The sequence below is a fragment of the Stenella coeruleoalba genome (assembly GCF_951394435.1).
Source record: "Stenella coeruleoalba genome assembly, chromosome: 1".
NCBI classification, from domain to species: Eukaryota; Metazoa; Chordata; class Mammalia; order Artiodactyla; family Delphinidae; genus Stenella; species Stenella coeruleoalba.
The window spans coordinates 186,404,894-186,427,044 of record NC_137169.1 but is presented as its reverse complement, the minus strand read 5'-3'; the positions used below and the strand labels follow the sequence as shown (position 1 = coordinate 186,427,044).

Genomic DNA, 22,151 nt, shown 5'->3' with positions numbered 1-22,151 from the left:
CCAACCAAGTGGGTCTGATTCCCCAAACCATTCCCTTCCATCTCACCGCAGCAAGGGCACAGGTAGCAGAGCTGACCTTCTGCCGTGAAAATCCGAGCACTGGGTTGCAATTTGAACACAAGTGAAGGAATCTCTCTAGTTTCTAATCTCGGGAGAAGGCCTCAGACCTGCTTCTGTTCAAGACCTTGCATAAGACCCAGAATCCTACACTAAGAATGCTTGAAAGACAAGATTTGGGTGGGAAAAAAAATCTACACTTAAGGTTCAGTTCACAAAGAAATTTCATACCTAAATCAGTCATTGCAATAACCCTGTGAAGTAAACAAGGCATATTTCATTCTTACAACTAAGTCTCAGGAAGCTTAAACCCAAGGTCTTTGAGAAATTTCTTTTATGAATCTTTATTTATTTATTTATGAATCTTATGAATCTTTATTTAAGGAATATGGCATGACTTAATTCCTAAGATCATATAGTAGCCTTAGGGCTTAAGCATAGGACTGTGTTTTTACGTCCGTATACATCTTACCCCCAAGAAGTAGCCTCCCCTTGTGTTCTTTGATCCTGATGTCTTAGTTGAATAAGCTCTTGCAGTCAGGGCTGCCATGGGAGTCCATGCAGGTTGTGCACTGTATAACTCTGAGGGATGCATTCTAAGCTACATGAATGTGAATGGCACATCCTCAATTTATGGTGCACAGCATGGAGAATCTTTTGCAACAGCCCTTGGTGTTGTGCAAAATCTGAGACGGCTTTGAGGAAGGAACATGTAATCATTACCAAAAAAATCATTCTCTTAAAATGTAGAAGTTTATATGAAAGCTGTATTGGCCATGGCGCAAGGAGGTATTTCCAACTAGTTTTTATACAGGGCCCTATTCTCTTATAAGAATTCAGCCCTTGACAGTAGCTGAGTATCTGTATGGGTTATCACATGCCATGGAAAGAGAGTTCGCAGCAAGTGATATCAACAGTACACTGTGTTCTCTTTCAGATTTATTGAATGCACATTACTGTGTCAAGTAATGAATTAGACATTCCAGGGATGTGGCCCAGTTTCTGCCTTTAAGGGGATAGAATTTCACTGGGGAGAAAACACACATACCATAATTTTAAAAATAACAAACTAGGGGGACTTCCTTGGTGGCGCAGTGGTTGAGAGTCCGCCTGCCAACGCAGGGGACACGGGTTTGTGCCCCGGTCCGCGAAGATCCCACATGACGCGGAGCGGCTGGGCCCGTGAGCCATGGACGCTGAGCCTGCGCGTCCGGAGCTTGTGCTCCGCAACAGGAGAGGCCGCAACGGTGAGAGGCCCGCGGATCTCAAAATAAATAAATAAATAATAACAAACTAGGTAACATTTTTTTTAAAAACTGTATTTAAGTACAAAATTGCATGTTACGGACTAAGCTCGCAGTAGGAGGCCAGGAAGGGGAGTTTGTCACAGGTTGGACTAGTTAAGGACTTGTTATGAAAACAGTGGTAAGGGTGGGGGATGCCCGAGATGAATCATAAAGAGTAGATAGAATCTAGGTGGATACGTAAGAGGATTTGGGGGTGAGGAAGGACCCCCAATAACAAAAACGAGACATTAAAACCCAAATCCAAAAAGAAAACCCAACAGTGCAGGCTATCTTTCTCATCTCTCGTTTTGCTTGGTGGTCATGAGCTGCTCCGTGTGGAAATCAGGCAACTGAGAAGGGGAGATGGCTGAAGAAAGCGGGAGCCTGGGGGCAGTTAAATAAGATGGCCTCCATTTATAGAAGCTGGGGCCTCAGTGCAAACAGGACTTTTCCTAGTTGGAGCAGATCCCCATTACTCTGCTGGAGCTGGAAAGCAAGGGTAACATCAATTTTATAAACTTTCTATAGGAATATATCTCCACAGTACACTGGAGGGCTGGGGAGGTAAAATGTGATCTGTAACAAAACTGAGCCTGTAGTTGCATATGTATCAAATTTTCGCTGTATTTCAAAGTATATGTCATCAGGTACAGCTCAGAATTGAAGCTGGAAGCCAGAGTTGAGAAAGAGAGTGAAATTGGCATATTTATATTCCACAGTAATCCTTTTCCCATGGTCTTGTTTGTCCATGGAAAAAAGAATAAAATGCTGAGCTATAAAACCCACAACTGCACACTGAAACTTGCGGGGGCAGGGGTGATGGGGCAAGATGGAAACAGAAGGAGCAGCTGGTCGTATTGAAAACTTTTCAGATGTACTGAAATAGACACACTTCATCTTCAGTGTAGAAGATGCCACCAGGCAAAACTTTGCATGGAGGGGGATTTGAAGGATCCAGTGACACTTCAGTTTCCCAAGAATTTTCTTTCACAACAGGTCGTTTAATACGGCTCATCCATGCTGAATGATAAACAAGAGAAAATAAATTAAACTCAGGAGGCTAAAAGTTGCAAAAATTTAAGTGTTGGTAGTAAAGGTAAATGGTCACTAAAGGTCAGAAGAGTAAAGGAACTCTTTCAGATGAGTTACAAGATGCAGGACATTCACTAAGGCACAGGAATGAGAAGAAAACCCTAAAGCAACGCTTCTCACCCTTTCAGGTGCTTACCACCTAGACATGGGGTTGAAACAAACACCCTGATTCAGGTCTGGGTGGGCCTGAGATTCTGCATTTCTAACAAGCTCCCTGGTAGTGCTTAAGTGGCTAGTCCTCAGAACACACAGAGAAATTTTGGCGGTACAGGCTTTATCTTCATGTCTAATGAATATGAACGGCATTTTGATAGATTTTGAACAGTGGAAAGTCAGAAAAGTAAAATAAGACGTATTTAAATGGAAAGAGAAGTTAGAGAACATCAAAACTCGTGAAAGGTACGGTACTAGGTTCTGCACGCCTGATTCTGGTGGGATATGATTTAAGGAGATGATGACAGATTTAGTTTTGTGAAAAGAAAAATGACACTTGTGTGTGTCAAACAATTCATTCTTGGAGGGAACAAGGGAGAACCAAGTAGGGTATGTCTGAATAACACCTTTCAAAGGGAGAACCAGATTCTGAGACTCTGCTGTCATGGTGAACTGCCAGGGTAAACCACAGTTCAGCAGCTGCAAGCGTGCTTGCCAATTACAGAGATAAAAATGTTTCTGAAGACCAAATTTCATATAAACCTCCTCTCTGAGGTTGGCATTGTATCTTCCTGTGTATCTTGGGTGTAGCTTTTACCCAGGCAGAATTTAGACTCTAGAAACCAAATGAGGTGATAAACAGAACCAGTTTGCAGAAGAGTCAAAATAACCCAGCAAGAATTGAAACCACAAATGCACGAGGAGTCAGTTATTCACCAACCAAATGCTAATAGGAATCAGCACAGAGGACTATGAGTGTTAGCTCAAGGGCTTAAAAAAAACTGATACATGGTGTTGAGTGTGATAGTGTTCATTTTACCTTTGGCTTGTTTTAGAAACACACCCTACTTCTTCCACTCCACCCTTCCTCAGTGCCATCACACAATGGTTTCAGTGCAAAAAAATTACAATACTGGAGGAGGAGGGTGTCTGTGACTTACACCTCCAACCTGGGTTCTAGAAGCATAAACGTTAAGAACATGATCTTTGGATCTAGATGGATGCAAATCTCAGCTTTGCCATTTATTCACTGACCTCAGGTAGTTAATTAAGTTCATTATTCCTTCACCTTACAATGGAAATATTATTAGTACCTACATCCACAGGCTTGTAGGCAATCTTTAATGATTTAAGACATGCAAGACACTCAGAACAGTGCATGGCATGGAATTAATGTTTGATAAATGTTTGTTACTATTGTAACTAACTCTGTCACTAGCTCAGGCACTATAGGAAAGTTATTTAATTAGCTCAATTATCAAGAGAGTTTGAATGCCAAGGTCCGTTCCAGAGTTAAAATTCTATGATTCTATTGTCACTTTGGCCAATAAATTTGAAGTATCCCCAGGCAGCTGGGCAAATAATTCTTCTTTGCCACGTTCTTCTAGAATGTCTGGTGAAGTGTGCAAGACCTGTGTTGATGGGGCAAGGCTTCCCTTCCAACTTCTGTTCACAGCTCCTCAATACACCATGGGCTCTAGGTAGTTCTACTCACTGGCCCCTGAATGTTTTCAGAGTCCCAGTACCATACCATTTACATCATTTCCCTCTTCCAGACTGCCTTCCCTGCTTCTGTCCATACACCTAAATCCTATCCATCCTTAAAAAACCAACCCAGGTCCATCTTCTTTGTAAGGTTTTCTGCGGTCACCAAACATCTTCTGTACTGAAGCAGTCTGGCCTTCAATACAGAACTCATTGACCATTACCATATTCTGCCTTTATTTTTCTGAAGTGTTTTTTCTATATTTCTGTCTTAACTTCCCAACTAGATAATAATCTCCCTGAGGTCTGGCACAAGGATTTACTTCTCTTGGTGTCTCAGTCAAGCTTAACCTTTTCCCAACAAAAAGGTGTTAATAAACAGCTATTGATTGGTTCATTGTAAAAATCAGTGAACCATTAAACTTAATATGGCAATTAGCTTAATATGGTACTTAATCCTAATGCTCTTCCTGCCAGCATCTCTTCCTGTCACCCAAGGACATCTGAAAAATTGATCTGCTTCCATCTAGTGGCAATTAAAACACAGGTGGTTCCTGTGGCCAGAAACAGCTCTGGGTAGATTGTGCCAGAAAAGGCCTTCACTCAGTGGGTGTGAGCATGAAAGAAATCTTTATGTCTTGTGGATTTCCTGCCCACAGAGATAGGGAGTTCAGCCTAGAGAAGAGTCAGGGACCCCATCTACACTATCTAATGGAAGATAGGGCAATAAAAGAACATAGAATAAAAGAAACTTCACTGACCCTATGTCCTCATCCAGTTACCCCTCCTGACCCTTTCATCTCCTTCCAGCCAAGTTTTATGAAAAAGATAATGTATACGTTCTGCCTCTATGTTCTCCACCCCACTGATTCCTCAACCCCTGGCTACAGGACTTCTGTCATGACCTCAGCATTGAAAACAATTTCCCTACTGATACCCTTATTATATCCAGTGGATCGTGGCAGTATTTGAAATAGTTTCCATTTCCCTTTTTCCTTAGGATCATGACCCCGTACTCTCCTCATTTTCCTTCTACATCTCTGGGAACATCTTCCCATTCGCCTTTACCTTAGCTGACTTCTTTGATATTGACCTTCCTCTGGCTCCTACCCTCTCTCCCACATCCTCTTCCATTCTCACCCTGCACACACTCCCTGGGTGATTGTACCTGCTTCTGAGATACAATTACCTCCTATAATGTGAGAACCTCCAAATCCATTTCTTCTGCCCCAAGGTAGCCCTTTTGCTACAGATAGAATCAACAGATTATGGTTGAACCACAGACACCTACATTTTAACAGGTACAAAACTGAACCCATGATTGCCACCTCCAAAACTTCTCATTCTTTCGTGTTCCCTTCTCAGTAAATAATACAGTAGAGATGGTAACCATCTACCGGTTCCCACATCAGAACCATGGCAACTTACTTGATTCTTCTCCCTCTCTCTTAGCCAATTAACAATCATATTCAGTTGATTCTACCACCAGTTATCTCATGAACTCATCCTCATTGCTATTGCCCTAGACAGACATCATCAGCTTTAACCTAATAACCTCAAATACCTCCAAAACAGTTCTTTGCCCCCAGAGTCATTCATCTCCCATGTTTGCATACTTTTATGCAGAGTGATCCTCCCAAGATGCAAATTTCAGCATGACATTCACCTGCTTCAACCCCTGTTACTAATACCCCAAAGACCTCAAGATTAAGTCCATACTCCTTCATATGGCTTATAAATTACTTTATAATTGTCCTCTGTTGCCTTCTGTCTCTCCAGTTTTTCTTTTGTACTTTAAACTACAGCTCACTAAACTACTAAGGACTTGTCAATAACAATCTGTGGTTGGTAGGATGGTTGCCTGAACAAGAAACCAACCTCCTCAGGCACCATCTTGCTTCATTTCCTCCAGCATTTGGAAAGGTACCCAGTTGTCTAGCTGGGTAGTCTGTCACCAAAGTCTCATCTCCATTGTTCGTTTGACTTATACCTTCCTTCTTAATATTTCAAAGCAAGTCACTAAACCCTGAAACTGAGAAGTGTTTTGCTATCTTCATTTCTGCCCGGTAGGCCTTGTATTTTCACATGTATGTGTTTCTGCAGTTGAAGAAATCTGAGGTTCAAGACCAAGCCAAAAAAACTTCCCCCTCTTTGGGGGAAACTGCAAGTAGAATTCAGGCTCCCCACCTCCCCACCTTTCTGAAGGTCAATGCCTATCAGAGATCATTTGCCATCTTGTGCTAGGTGCTGAGGGCCTGGTGTCTGGAATTATACCTTTTTCGTAGAGCCTGGGATTCATTAGTTTTTCAATAAATTCTTGTTGACTTGAATGTTTCCTGAATACTGTATTTAGCCTTGCCCCCATGTTCATCCAGAATAAGAAGAAATAAACCATAATGCTTCCAATCCTCAAAGAAAATTCAGAAGCAATCAGAAAGAACTGTCTTTACATAAACTACCCCTTCTTAATAGGGCATTACTTGTTCATTCATTCATTCAGCTCCTCTGGCACTAAAAAAAACTGACAGCTTTTAAGGAAGGTTAGTAGATTTATTACTTTATCTGGAAATTTCATTTGGATGAGACCCCATGTAAATAACTAATAAGGAGCTAATGTGTCTAGCTATAACAGGAAGTATTAAGATACTTAATACTTACCCTCTGTAAGCAGAGGGTAGAGAAGACATCAACAGATATCGAAACTTCTTGCTGATAAAACTTACCTTCTCCGAGACTTTTTGCCTAAAAATAGAAGAGAAAAATGGCATCAGAAAAAGGAGACAATTTCAATTTTTTATACTTAGAAGGGAGATTCCCTCTCTCAAAACTGTTTCTTGAAGTGTATTTTGTATTTGTGAGGTGGACCGCATGGTGTCTAAGGGGATTTGAGGCACTGTCTTAATGTTCTAATTCGAACAGTGGTAGAACAGACTCATTCATGCAGATGCTTCTCAGAGCACCGTTTCATCCGCTGTGCTGCTCATAAAGACAGACGTCCAGCCTGAACTATCCGATGATCGGGCCCCATGTACCCATCCTTGTGTTTACACATCCCGATCTGCCATCTCGTCCTACCTGCAGATTCTTCCCTAAGAGATTCAGCTGCTAATACTGTAAGAATATGTATCATTACACTTCACGCCATCTTCTCTGTGAAAATCCACAAGAGAAATTACACTCAGGTCTCAGTGGTAGGAGCTACATGCCTCATCTGGGTAACCACTGTATTCTTATCTTACAAACACAGTGAGTATCATTACTGGTTATGTTTCCTTCTTTGACTGGCTGCAAGGAAACTCAGCCAGATCTGAAACCCTCTTCTATCCTAACTTTACCCCTGGCTCTGACTTAGTTTTGGTATTCTAAATTTTGGCCTTATTTTTCTTACTTTTAAACTAATTTTAATTTGCTGTGTTGAATGCATTTGGTAAACTATCTTACATTCTTTTTGAAAAAAAAGCAGACTATAAATAAGTAGATGAATGAACTGCAGGGCTAGGCTCCAGAGGAAATAAAATCAAAAAATGCTTTTGGAGGGGAAAAAAAATCACTGGGAGGCAATATATTTCTGTGTCTATAAACCAGAGCTCTAGATCATCCAGTCTGGGTCCAGGTCCTTTTTTGCCAGCTGTAGTGTATCTTTGAATAGCGATTTATTCTCTCTCAGCTACCATATCTTCATCTGTGAAAGGGTCATGATAATTATATTTTCCTCACTGAGTTGATAAAATGTATTCAAAGTATTTAGGCCAGGGCCTAGAGCATAGACAGTGCTCAATTCTTGTTTTAAACCTTTAAAATGTTAGAAATTACTACTTTAATTATTTCTTCCAAAATTTAGCCAGCTGGTGACATGAGCCAAAAGCACTTGAGCAGGGAGAATTAAATCTGAATGAATTTCAGATTCCATTCATTTTCATATGAATATATTTTTCTTTTAGGAACAATGAAACACATACATGAGCAAGAATCTGTTCCTATTGAGAAAGTTTCTTTTTCAAGAAAAAGGGAACTAAGGGGCCTGTGTTCAGTTTTGTGCCCTGTTCTCACCCTGTGTGTTGGTTCAGGTAAACAATTCTTCTGTGGGTCAAAAAATAGAGCCTTATTAATCTGAAGACCAGTGGTTTTAGGGAGCATATCTGGATGGGAGTCTGATCTCTGATTCCGGCCGCTGCTGATATGGAATTTTAGAGATTTGGCCTAAAACATCATTGCTTCAGTTTCCTCATTTACTGAACAGGGCCAGTAATGATGCCTAATCAGAGAATGATGGTGCTAGGAGAAAAAAAATATTTCTAGACAAGCCCATGCGCAGGGAGGCATGTTTCTGGAGCCCACCCTTATTCTTTTCTCTGAAAAAAGGAGCTGAAGTCTGGGTATTAAGACAACTGGGGCAGGGGCCAAAGTACAGGTTCAGAAGATCCATCTGAGGACAGGACAAGGGTCAAGAGTCTGGTCATTTCATTGGCTTCTGTGCTCTAAATATTTGCTTGTCCCCTTTTTCCAGCTTTTGGAACACCAAAAGCCTATAAAATTATCAGATTGATGAATACTGTATACATGCAGATTTATTGTATTAGAAAAGCTCTAGGGGTTTAGCCTGGGAACCTATCCATCATTTCTAATAATTGTCTCTATAGGAAAAATATTCTTCGTGTTTCAAAGAACTAACTTACAACTAAAAGTTTTAGAAGGCAAAGTCACTGGAAAGTTGGAGCTATCAGAAGATGTTTCACAAATGAAGAATATTTAGTGTGAGATTAAAGATACCCTGACTTTCCTACAAAGTCAGTGATCTTTTGGGGCTTCTGTTCTCTTGTGCTCTTTGTTGGCATAATTGTAACTAGCCTAACTGCCCGTTATCTGTTTCCTGTTTGCCCCACACTGATTCCCCCAGTAGGGGCATGCAGTTTTCAAGTTATCAGTTTGAGATCTTGTACAGAAATGACTCCAAGGTAAAAAAAATTGCAAAACAACCCCACTGCTTTTCTCACCACTGCTTATAGTACAGCCTTAGGCAGCATCCCACCTCCTGCACCCCACCACTAAATACACATGACTTCAATTCTATTCTTTTTATTCTACTAACATTTATTAAAAGATTTTGGAATTTGGGAATATCTCCTTACTAAGGTGACTCCCAGCCCCCAAGTCCTTAATGGTTACTTAGATAATAGCCCTCTTATCCCAGAGGGTGAAGTGTAAATTACCCACTCTATTCTCCACCCCCTCACTTCTGCCAAGGTCACTCAAGGCAGGAGGAAAGAAAGGATGATTGGGGGCAGTCTTTAAGTCTCAATGGAAAGGATGGTCAATGGTGGGAGAAAAATCTCACTCTTTTCTTGCCTTACTGCCATATTTAAGTAAACAGCATAGTACTCTAAGACAATGGGATCTAACCTTAGTAGAAGTTCCAAGAGCAGGAGCAGAGACATTTTAACGGCTCAGGGCTCTTACTTTACAGTTACTGAAGTTCTTGCACATCAACAGCACCCCCGTCCATTGTGTTTCTGGGTTGGTTATAAAACTAATCTAGTACCCTTAGTCTTAAATTTGGAATGAAAGATCAGGTCATAGCAGAAGACCATTAGGGATTGGTAGATAATCTTCCTGCAATTGCCAGTAAGAATGGGTGGTGGGGCAGCCTTTACATACTATATTCATGGAATAGAATACATACTAATTAATTTGATGGAACTGAAATTACAATGGCCCCACAGAGGCAACACAGAGCAGTTGTTTAGCAGTTGTTTTGAGGTCACTGATGGCCCCTGAACTTGAAGCAAGGTTATCTTTAAAGCTGCCTAATATCCATACATGTCATAATCTTGAATGTTTCTGTCTGATGACTTTGGCCAAATGTGGCAGCACATACCCAAGGCCTGCCTGACTGTGGGCCTCTAGCTGGCAGGTTTGTCCCGCTTGAGGGTTTGGACACACTCAGGAGGGAGGTGAGGGCAGCGATGCTGTTGTTCTTCTCCAGTGGTGTTTCATCTACTATTCCAAGCAGCAGATACTAGTTTCTTGAGGCAGCCCTCCTTAATTCCCCTTCTTCTCTCGTCCAGAGTGGATGGAAAGCATGAGTATGGGGTACATTTGGTTAAAGCTGTAACCTTGGCGAATAGACACTGGGGAGAAAATGTGGGGATTTCCCTAAGGGACAATACAACTCCCACATGTCAGGAACCAGACAGGTATCATCTGACTCTTGACAAGTCTAGGTATTTGGGAGAAGTGCTTTGAAAACCTTATGGGACATTAGATTCACTTCCTAGTGGAATTGCACTGAAATCAAAACCATGTAGGCTCTTATAGGACAAGATCACATATCCCTTTTTTTTTTTTTAGAATTAAATAATAGCAAAGAACCATTACAATTTCTCATTTGTCTGTTAACACCCTAGCAAGGGTGTTAGCAAGGTACCTTGAAGACAGTAGGCATTTTTAGAAGATTTGTCAGAATGAAAAGCAAAAATCAGCCAACTTGTTTTGATGAAAGTGTGTTCTGGGCTGCTTCACACATCTCCAGGGACTGATGTCTATAGAACCCAGAGCTTGGTATCCTGCTTTAGCTGAGGCTCTCATACTTAATTTCCTGTGGGTTTCTATGTTTTTTTCCACTTTAAAGTTGTATTATTTTTGTATGAAGGTAAACTCACATACCTTTTTTTAATCTCCTTGCCAGCCAAATGATAAATGCCAACCCAGAGAATGTGGTAACCATGACTGCCACCGGAATGAAGAGGGGGTTATAGTCACCCTCCTTGATTTTTGAGAAATTCCTGTCCACTTCTGCAAGAGAAATTAGTAAGGCATGTAGCATGAGGCCACAAGCATTATTTCCTTAGTGCCTTCTCATGACATTAAACTTTCTTCCTTGTTACATCTTCTAATAACTGTCCATTTGATGCTATTTGACAGATGAGGGAATCAGCATGGGAAAGCGCATGATGAGTCTATAGCAGAGAAAAGACTAGACCAGCTTTTCTAGCTCAACGCCTATAGAATCTCAACCCACGGATTTGTGATTCATGGAATTCCTAGGAGATGTACCTAAATATTTTGGCAAAAAGTGGTCATCATTGTATTTAGCTCCATGGCCTTGTTCAGTGGTTGGGACTCAAACACAGAGAAGAGCTAAAAAGTTAAGTACAACTTCAGGAAAAATAAAAGCCAGTGACCTGAACCAGGCAACTTATCAATAAAAGGAATCTGTTCTCTGTCCTGGCTATTGTAAATAGAGCTGCAAAGGGGATATACGTATATGTATAGCTGATTCACTTTTTTATAAAGCAGAAACTAACACACCATTGTAAAGCAATTATACTCCAATAAAGATGTTAAAGAAAAAAAGGAATCTATTAATGCTTTGAAGCAGCTGTGCAAACATATGCACATGCTGTTACATGCCAAGGACCTGCACTAATGTGTCTTTCAAATGATGTAGTCCTGGGCTTCCCTGGTGGCGCAGTGGTTGAGAGTCCGCCTGCCGATGCAGGGGACGCGGGTTCGTACCCCGGTCCGGAAGGATCCCACGTGCTGCGGAGCGGCTGGGCCTGTGGGCCATGGCCGCTGAGCCTGTGTGTCCAGAGCCTGTGCTCCGCAATGGGAGAGCCACAGCAATGAGAGGCCCGCATACCACAAAAAAAATAAATAAATAAAAAAAAAAAGATGTAGTCCTACCATTTCCCTCACAAATAAGTAAAAGGATACATCTATATATCCTCTTATAAGTATGAACTAAGTTCATGTGGGGACCTTTACTGAAAAAATACTGATATGAAAAAAACCTATCTTCTGATACCACCAATTGAAGAAACTTACTTTTGCATATTGGCACAGCATCTGACTGTCCCTTATTCTTCATATTACTTTGATGAACCCTTTCAAGGTGCTTCCATCCCCACACCCAAATGTATAATGGAAAGGAGGTGCAAGTTTCCAGAGGATCCAGACAGAGGACACCTATGGACTGCATGAGGATGAGGAAACGGACACTACTCCAGCCTTAAAAGGAAATGCCCCATAAACCTGATGTACAATCCTCCCGTAAAGACTCCATGCCATGTCCCCAGTTCCCTACCCCACTTCCTGGCCCCGGGCCACAGAGAGATCAGCTTCTACAAATCCTACCATTTAAAGACTTCTGTCATTGGTATAGATAGTCTCCGGAGCAAACATGGGTAGCTATTCTTTCACATGCTAATTTAACGTGGATTAATTGAGCATCTATTGCCAGGTGCTGTGTCAGGTGGGGGGTATATAGAGATGAGGAAGACACATCCTCTTATGCACAGACAGATTTGGGAGGCATCAGACTAGTGATAATTGAGAAGTATCCATTACTTGGGGAATTAGGTGGACATTGGCGACTTTTGTAGAGACATTTTAGTAGACTAACAGAGAAGTGAGATTGTAGTGGAATAGAAAAATGGATAAGAAATAAGTCAGTATAGACAGTGAGTTTAGATGTTAAGGGCTAAGATAGGAGGAGTTGAGAATTGGCTGAAAAAAAAAAAGGAAATCACTGTCATTTAAGAAAGAGGCAAGAGCAGCCAATTTATGGTAAATTAATGTGTACAATTTTTTTTTAAGCGACATACATTTAGCAAAATAAACTTAAAAGTTTAATCTATCTTTCCCCACCATCTGCTTGTCAATAAGCTACCTCTTTAAGTCTTTAATATATTGGGGCAAACTTACTTTGACATATTGGACTAGGGCTGGACCAATTTCCAGATGATCCACAAATAGTTTTCTTTGCCCCAATTAACTCAGCTCCTTCTGAGCAGCTGAAGGTACACGTGGAGGTAAAGCCGAAGTCGACCAGGGGGTGACTACAGTCCATGGTTCCAAAATCGGGTGCTGTTAGAGGCTCACACTGAATCACTTCAGTGAAAAAGAAAAAAATCAGTATTTCTGAGCAGAGACCCTCCCATGACAAACAGTTTTTAGGCAAACTGCCTAACTCAACTGTGGAACCATTGACATGAATCTAACATTTCTAATTTCTAGAAATTACTTCTGATGATGCTTCCAGAGTTTATTTTCTTGAGAATGATGGAGAATGGTAAGTCAGAGGTGAAGCCAGGAGAGCGCAGAAAGCCCTGGGTGGGCAGGGGAGCACTGGGGAGAGGAGGGGAGGGCTGGCTCTTTCAGATTGCTGCCCCAGCCCTGGTAACTCTCCGTCTGCTGGAAGTGCTATGCTACGTGGCCTTGGCCTCAAGAGCTCTTATGGTGCATTATCAATGAATGTAGAGAATTTCCACGCTTTCACCTCTTCTAAAGTCTACCCAAGCAGTTGTGAAAAACATCCCCATTCTGTGAAACAAGTCCCTCAACTTTTATAAAATTCAACAGGTTGGTCAATTAGTTCTATGATTTCAAAAAATGACTTAGATATTTCTTTTGAGAATTCAGCCACTTAAACTAGTGAGTCAAAAGCATAAATGTAGAAAATGTAACCAAAACTTCGCAAGTTTAGACACCACCAGTTTTTCCCCTAAAGAGAGAATCTTCTTGACAGTAAAAAAGAAAAAACCAAAAAACACCATATTTCAAATGAAAAACAAAAAAATCAAGAGATTGTGTTTTTGTTTTTCACAGAATTTGCTATTCTCCTGAGAGTTCATGGAGGAGGAAATCTAAAAAATGATTTTAAGAATAAACCAAATAAAACAATCAAAAAAGACCTCTAGCCGCCCCCCCACTCCCAAAAAGGAAATTGCTTGCTGTTAAGTAGGACACCACATAAAATAGGTGTTATTGAAAGGAGAGAACAACAAAAATTCAACTGCCGTTCAGCAAGACTGATTATTTATGCCATAGCAATGAGAAAATAAAAATAAAATAAAAATGCAGTATAGGGCTTCCCTGGTGGCGCAGTGGTTGAGAGTCTGCCTGCTAATGCAGGGGACACGGGTTCGAGCCCTGGTCTGGGAAGATCCCACATGCCGCGGAGCGACTGGGCCCGTGAGCCACAATTACTGAGCCTGAGCGTCTGGAGCCTGTGCTCCACAGCAAGAGAGGCTGCGATAGTGAGAGGCCCGTGCACCCCGATGAAGAGTAACCCCCGCTTGCCACAACTAGAGAAAGCCCTCGCACAGAAACGAAGACCCAACACAGCCATAAATAAATTAATTAATTTAAAATATATACAGTATAACCACACTGTATTGCTGAAAATTATATATATGTTCTGTGACATAGTCTCAGAGATATTTGGTTGTTATTTTTTGTTTGTGGTTTTTGTTTTAAATTAGTAACAATAACCTCTTTGAAAATCATCTCAGTATAATCTAAGTTAGGTTAAATTATGCTTCAAAAGAGGATACAGACTTCTTAGCAAGACTCTACTACATTTGCTCAGTCTATAAACACAGGATTGCCATGACAACTCTCTAGTCTGAACAGTTAGTTACTCACCTCGACATGTTGGCTTTGGAGATGACCAGTTTCCAAATGGTCCACAAGTGGTTTCTTCAATCCCAACTATGTCTGTTCCCTCAAAGCAGTTGAAGGCACACTGCGATGTGAAGCTGAAGTTTCCCAAAGGGTGAATACAGGCCATGGTACCCAGCTCTGGGGCCTCCAAAGGCTCACACTGAGTCACTTCAATAAGAAAAAAAAAAAACACTGGGCAGTGTTCCAGGGACCTGATGACTGGGTTTGAATCTTAGCTCTGATACTTGATAACCAAGTGCCTTTAAGCACGGTGACTTAACCCCTTCAGCTTAGCTTCTTTACTTCTAAAAGAGGGATAATGATAATTGTATTGACTTCCTAAAGTTGGTGTGGGAATTAAATAATTTAATGCAAGTCAAAGACTTAGAGCCTGGCTCATAGGAAGCTTTAATTAAACATTAGCTAATCTTATTTTCTTTGGCATTACCTGGGGAGAGAGCTTTTAAATGTAGATAGGTTTAAGTGGGAATGACCAGCTCAGTTTGGAAATAACTGTCACATCAAAGCCCCTCAGTATACTAGACTGTTGAAAGTAGGAAGTTCGGAGAAAGACTGAGTGTCCATAACTGGTCTTCTTTAAAAGGGGAGAAGATAAAAGCTTTAGGAAGCATCTTAGCCTGGATTCTGCCTTCACCATCTCTAGCTCAGTTCCAGAACTTTAGTTCTTTTGATTTTTCCAGTCCTCTCCAGAAAGTATGTCTACTTCCTTGCCTGATTGGTGGCATAATAGATCAAATTAAGACTTGGAATTCAATCTTCACATTTTAGGCCCTGCCATGTCATTTAGGCAAATATTGCATCTCTTGTGTCTTATTCCTTATCAAATTTAAACCATCATTTTAAACTTCTTCTTGAGAGTTCAATGAAGAATGAATTCAAGAAATTAGAAGAATTTTAATATTTTCCATATACAGTACAAGTCCAAATGAAAGTAACTTACGTTGTCCCATACAGTTCATGCCCACAAGCAAGTGCCTAGTCTCAACCTTACAGACGCAGTGATAAGATGCTGACTGATCTCAAGTTGCTGTCAGTCTACTGGGGAATACAGACAAGAAAACTGATGACTTCAACAAATGTGGGATAAATAAGAAAGAAATATATGGAGCTACTGGAACACAGAACAGGAATGCTTAGCCTGTCTTGGCATCCAAAGAAAGCTTCCTGAAAGAAATGCTCCCTGAACTATTATCTTCCAGGTAAACAGGTGTGTTAGTCATGTGCAAAATGAGAAAGCCCTGAGCAAGTCAATGATTGATATGCAAAGCAATATGGTAAGTGTGGAGAACTACAAGCATTTTGATGTTACTAAAAGGAAAGAGGAGGCAAGGGATGATGTGAGATGAGATTAGGGAGAAAGATAGGAGCTAAGACAAAATGCCTTTATCTTTTTTCATTGGTTTAACGAGTATCTACTATATATCAAGCATTACTCTATGCCTTGAGGAGTTTAGATTTTATTCTGTAGGATGAATGGTGGGTAGAAATTAAAGGGTGGCTGGTCACGTGTGTGTGATGTTTACTTGATATTTAAAATTGATCAGATTGCCTATGGTATGAATAATATATTTGAGAGGAGCTAATTTAAAGATGTGGAACTCAGCTCAGAAATAACTGCAGTAATCTAGGAGGAAGATAATAGAGGCAATAAGGTAGAGTTAATAAGTAGAAGACAAATTGGAGAAATAGTAAGTTAGAAAAATGAGTAGTAACCTTCCAAGACTGAACCAGGAAGAAATAGAAAATATGAACAGACCAGTCACAAGCACTGAAATTGAAACTGTGATTAAAAACCTTCCAACAAACAAAAGCCCAGGACCAGATGACGTCACAGGCGAATTCTATCAAACATTTAGAGAACAGCTAACACCTATCCTTCTCAAACTCTTCCAAAATATAGCAGAGGGAGGAACACTCCAAACTCATTCTATGAGGCCACCATCACCCGGATACCAAAACCAGACAAAGATGTCACAAAGAAAGAAAACTACAGGCCAATATCACTGATGAACATAGATGCAAAAATCCTAAACAAAATACTAGCAAACAGAATCCAACAGCACATTAAAAGGATCATACACCAGGATCAAGTGGGGCTTATCCCAGGAATGCAAGGATTCTTCAATATATGCAAATCAATCAATGTGATACACCATATTAACAAATTGAAGAATAAAAAACATATGATCATCTCAGATGCAGAAAAAGCTTTTGACAAAATTCAACACCCATTTATGATAAAATCCCTCCAGAAAGTAGGCATAGAGGAAACTTACCTCAACATAATAAAGGCCATATATGACAAACCCACAGCCAACATCATCCTCAATGGTGATAAACTGAAGCCATTTCCACTAAGATCAGGAACAAGACAATGTTGCCCACTCTCACCATTATTATTCAACATTGTTTTGGAAGTTTTAGCCACAGCAATCAGAGAAGAAAAAGAAATAAAAGGAATCCAAATCAGAACAGAAGAAGTAAAACTGTCACTGTTTGCAGATGACATGATACTATACATAGAGAATCCTAAAGATGCTACCAGAAAACTACTAGAGCTAATCAATGAATTTGGTAAAGTAGCAGGATACAAAATTAATGCACAGAAATCTCTTGCATTTCTATACACTAATGATGAAATTTCTGAAAATGAAATTAAGGAAACACTCCCATTTACCATTGCAACAAAAAGAATAAAATACCTAGGAATAAACCCACCTAAGGAGACAAAAGACCTGTATGCAGAAAACCATAAGACACTGATGAAAGAAATTAAAGATGATACAAACAGATGGAGAGATATACCATGTTCTTGGATTGGAAGAATCAACATTGTGAAAATGACTCTACTACCCAAAGCAATCTACACATTGATTGCAATCCCTATCAAACTACCAATGACGTTTTTCACAGAACTAGAACAAAAAATTTCACAATTTGTATGGAAACACAAAAGACCACAAATAGCCAAAGCAATCTTAAGAAAGAAAAACGGAGCTGGAGGAATCAGGCTCCCAGGCCTCAGACTATACTACAAAGCTACAGTAATCAAGAAGGTATGGTACTGGCACAAAAACAGAAATATTGATCGATGGAACAGGATAGAAAGCCCAGAGATAAACCGATGCACATATGGTCACCTTATTTTATTTTATTTTTTTTTTTGCAGTACGTGGGCCTCTCACTGTTGTGGCCTCTCCCATTGCGGAGCACAGGCTCCGGACGCGCAGGCTCAGTGGCCATGGCTCACGGGCCCAGCCGCTCCACGGCATGTGGGATCCTCCCAGACTGGGGCACAAACCCATGTCCCCTGTGTTGGCAGGCGGACTCTCAACCACTGCGCCACCAGGGAAGCCCAAGTCACCTTATTTTTGATAAAGGAGGCAAGAATATACAATGGAGAAAAGATAGCCTCTTCAATAAGTGGTACTGGGAAAACTGGACAGCTACATGTAAAAGAATGAAATTAGAACACTCCCTAACACCACACACAAAAGTAAACTCAAAATGGATTAAAGACCTAAATGTAAGGCCAGACACTATCAAACTCTTAGAGGAAAACATAGGCAGAACACTCTATGATATAAATCACAGCAAGATCCTTTTTGACCCACCTCCTAGAGAAATGGAAATAAAAACAAAAATAAACAAATGGGACCTAATGAAACTTCAAAGCCTTTGCAGAGCAAAAGAAACCATAAACGAGATGAAAAGACAGCCCTCAGAATGGGAGAATATATTTGCAAATGAAGCAACTGACAAAGGATTAATCTCCAAAATTTACAAGCAGCTCATGCAGCTCAATATCAAAAAAACAAACAACCCAATCCAAAAATGGGCACAAGACCTAAACAGACATTTCTCCAAAGAAGATACACAGATTGCCAACAAGCACATGAAGGAATGCTCAACATCACTAATCATTAGAGAAATGCAAATCAAAACTACAATGAGGTATCACCTCACACCAGTCAGAATGGCCATCATCAAAAAATCTACAAACAATAAATTCTGGAGAGGGTGTGGGGAAAAGGGAACCCTCTTGCACTGTTGGTGGGAATGTAAATTGATACAGCCACTATGGAGAACAGTATGGAGGTTTCTTAAAAAACTAAAAATAGAACTACCATACGATCCAGCAATCTCACTACTGGGCATATACCCCGAGAAAACCATCATTCAAAAAGGGTCATGTACCACAATTTTCACTGCAGCTGTATTTACAATAGCCAGGACATGGAAGCAACCTAAGTGTCCATCGACAGATGATTGGATAAAGAAGATGTGGCACATCTATACAATGGAATATTACTCAGCCATAAGAAGAAACGAAATTGAGTTATTTGTAGTGGGGTGGATGGACCTAGAGTCTGTCATACAGAATGAAGTAAGTCAGAAAGAGAAAAACAAATACTGTATGCTAACACATATATATGGAATCTAAAAAAAAAAAGATGGTCATGAAGAACCTAGGGGCAGGGTGGGAATAAAGATGCAGACCTACTAGAGAATGGACTTGAGGACACGGGGAAGGGGAAGGGGAAGCTGGGACAAAGTGAGAGAGTGGCATGTACATATATACACTACCAAATGTAAAACCGATAGCTAGTGGGAAGCAGCCACATAGCACAGGGAGATCGGTTCGGTGCTTTGTGACCACCTAGAGAGGTGGGATAGGGAGGGTGGGATGGAGGCTCAAGAGGGAGGCGATATAGAGATATATGTGTATGTATAGCTGATTCACTTTGTTATAAAGCAGAAACTAACACACCATTGTTAAGATTATACTCCAATAAAGGTGTTTAAAAAAAAAAAAAAGAGTAGTGTGTTACTTTGCATAAATGTAGGGGGAGGTGAGAGAGTTTTTTACCAGAGTACCCATATAAATCGTGGAACCATACACTGAGATAAGGAATACAAAAAGGAAAGCTAGCTGGGGACAATTGATTTTTCAGTCTTTTGGGCATCCCAAAGGTTATGCTTAGCATATTTGGAGTTCAGGCTAGATACATATTTGTCAGTCCAAAGTTCACATAGATTTGTGAGTCCACATAAGTTGCTAGGTTTGACCAAAGGGGGCACATAAAGTCAGAAGAGCAATGGACAAAAGATGGAAGATGAGATATAACAATAAGTGTATGAGCTTGGATAAGTGCCCATGAAGAAACCCAAGGAGAAGTGATCATAGGTAGAAAGAAAACCAGGAAAGACTGATATGATGGAGACCAAGACAAAAACAGAGTAAAATGTTCAAAAAGGAGTGAAATGGGCATGCCAATGACATAAGAATTTTTTAAAATTTAGAAATCGAGTGAAAGTAAAGTATTGGTAGAAGTCATGGCTCAGGGATTGACTGAAATGCGTCAGATCTGTTCCAGTTGGTTGATCATTTACATGTATTTTGGCTTTAATTCTTTATCTATTCATTGCAAACCCTGCTTTTTTTTCTTGTAATTTTCTATTTTATGCACCAGATACTTCAAACATAGTTTTGAAACTCAACCAATATCGATCGAAGGACGTGAAGTTTCTTTCAGTAGTGAGTTGACTAGGTCAAAGACTCCATGTCTTTGAATCTACGTATTCTTTCCTTTCTGTTCCTACCACTGAGACTCTGAATGACTTCAATAGACCCCTGATGATGCTCTCCAGCTTCTCTCTTTTTGTTCAATCCATCTTATGTACCGCTTCTAGGGTAATGGCCCTAAATGAAGGTGTTTAGATGCTAAGTGGCCTCTCATTGTCAAATAAAGGGCAGATTCCTTCATTAGGCAGCTTTCAGTCTCCACAGGCTTACTCCAGCGTATCTGGCTTTCTATCACATTAAATTATAAGCATGTATAATTTCCACTAGTTAACTGTAAATCTTTTAAGGTCAGGATCTGTAATAGATTTGTCCTTGTACCCCCTGAAATGCCAGCCCAAGTAAATGCGTTGGATTTATTATTATATTTTCCAACAGATACTGTATATCATGATGTGAACTTTTCTTGTTGGCCTTGCCCCGTCATGATCTTGAGGATGACGTGAAAAAGCAAGACTACCTTCTGCGTAACTCACCCTCCTGATGATAAATGCTATTGTTTCTTTCAGTTTCAGAGTTCTAATGAATCCAGCAAGCTTACTTGATTATGAATTCCTACCAAGCCTGATTCATTACTGTAATCCTTACAGCTTTAATCCCAAAGCAATATTCTTTGTAACGCTCAAAAAGACTTTTTGAGAAGTGAATTGAAACTTCATGCTGACTTATGAAATCTTTACGGAAAGGTAACAGTATTGTGCAAGCATAGCCTACTGATCAAAACTTCTCATTTCTCAGAATGGCTAATATCATTTTCCTTCAACCAACTTTCATAAACTACAATACTTTACATAGGAAGAAACAAAGGAACAAAAGTGGCTTACCGAACTGACACTGGGGCCCGTAGTGCCCCAAATCACAGTTGCAGGTGTAATTATTGATGATTTCCATACATTGTCCATGGCCGCTGCATGACAAGGGTTGACAAGAAGCTTTAAGGGGGTGAGAAATTATATTAAGATGAATACTTTTTTAGTACTCCTAGTCATTTCTTTAAACATAGATAACTTTGGGGCTGTGACTACTTTAATAAACAGGAAAACTTTATTTGTATATTAATAGCATTTTTTGCATAAAAATCATATGCTAAAATTTTTATTTATGTAATATACTTGTGATACAGCCATAGACATTTTTTTAAGAATGAATTTACTAATGCTAATACTCTATAACATTTGAGGGAACTTACTGACATACATTGAAACTCTTGAAATTTCTTTGATTTTAAGGTAGTAAGTGTATTAAACTATCACCTGACCCCAATCGTTTCCGCAGTATGTTTGGCAATCCCTTTCTTTATAGAAAGTACTGAATAGAGATTAGAAAATCTGAACTTGCTACATTACTAGAGAGTCCAATTTACAAGAGACCAAATGAACTATGTTTCACTGTTAAGAATGACTTGGAAAAAATGCTGATTGCTTTGGAACTGTCATCATGGTCTCTACAGAAGTTTTCATACACCACAGATAATGAAACACTGCAAAGTTTCATTATATAGAATTATATAAGATTAGACCAAGAAGGAAACATGGCACTAAGCCGCCTACTTTACGAGGAGGAAATAGGTGACATGAGCCTCAGCTCTTGGCTGGTTCCATCTCTCTGCTTCCACTTCCTTGCCTTATTATCAGCGACACTGATTGTCTAGCTCTTCCTCCTTACTTTCCACATATATTTATCATCTTGTTGTAAAAGTGGTTCAGGGGTATAGATTTTGGGTATAGGGACGAGCCTCCCACACCAAAAATGCTCAGAAGTGACGTGACTCAAGCTTATTTAGAGGACTGGACTTATTTCAGAATGCCCTGGCAACTTCTCTGCTCCCCCAGGTTTCCATGGGGTTAGTGCTGTCATTCTCAGAGAAGCAGTCTGCTCACTCCTACCTGTGTAGCAGAGAGCTGTCTTTGCTTTGTGGCAGGCGTCGTCATTCCATTTCCCTGCATCTTTTGCCCTCTTGATGTAGATCTCCACACAGTCTTCTTTACTCTTCTTGTTGTTGGGCTCCCCGTGGCCCCAATTCTCCGCTT

At 40.2% G+C, this 22,151-nt stretch overlaps 1 protein-coding gene across 1 annotated transcript in view; it reads right to left on the bottom strand.

Annotated features, from left to right (window-relative positions):
• Positions 1–1,649: 1,649 nt before the first annotated feature.
• The window catches only part of SELL (selectin L), a 23,264-nt gene continuing 2,762 nt past the window's right edge, over positions 1,650–22,151 (bottom strand). The window contains exons 3-9 of the mRNA XM_079942875.1: positions 22,008–22,151; positions 20,946–21,053; positions 14,499–14,684; positions 12,777–12,962; positions 10,737–10,865; positions 6,797–6,815; positions 1,650–2,363 (exon numbers count right to left, since the gene is read on the bottom strand). The exon at positions 22,008–22,151 is cut by the window's right edge and continues 243 nt beyond it. Coding sequence (XP_079799001.1) covers positions 2,345–2,363; positions 6,797–6,815; positions 10,737–10,865; positions 12,777–12,962; positions 14,499–14,684; positions 20,946–21,053; positions 22,008–22,151 — 791 coding nt within the window. The 3' untranslated portion in view covers positions 1,650–2,344. The remainder of the gene's footprint in view (positions 2,364–6,796; positions 6,816–10,736; positions 10,866–12,776; positions 12,963–14,498; positions 14,685–20,945; positions 21,054–22,007) is intronic.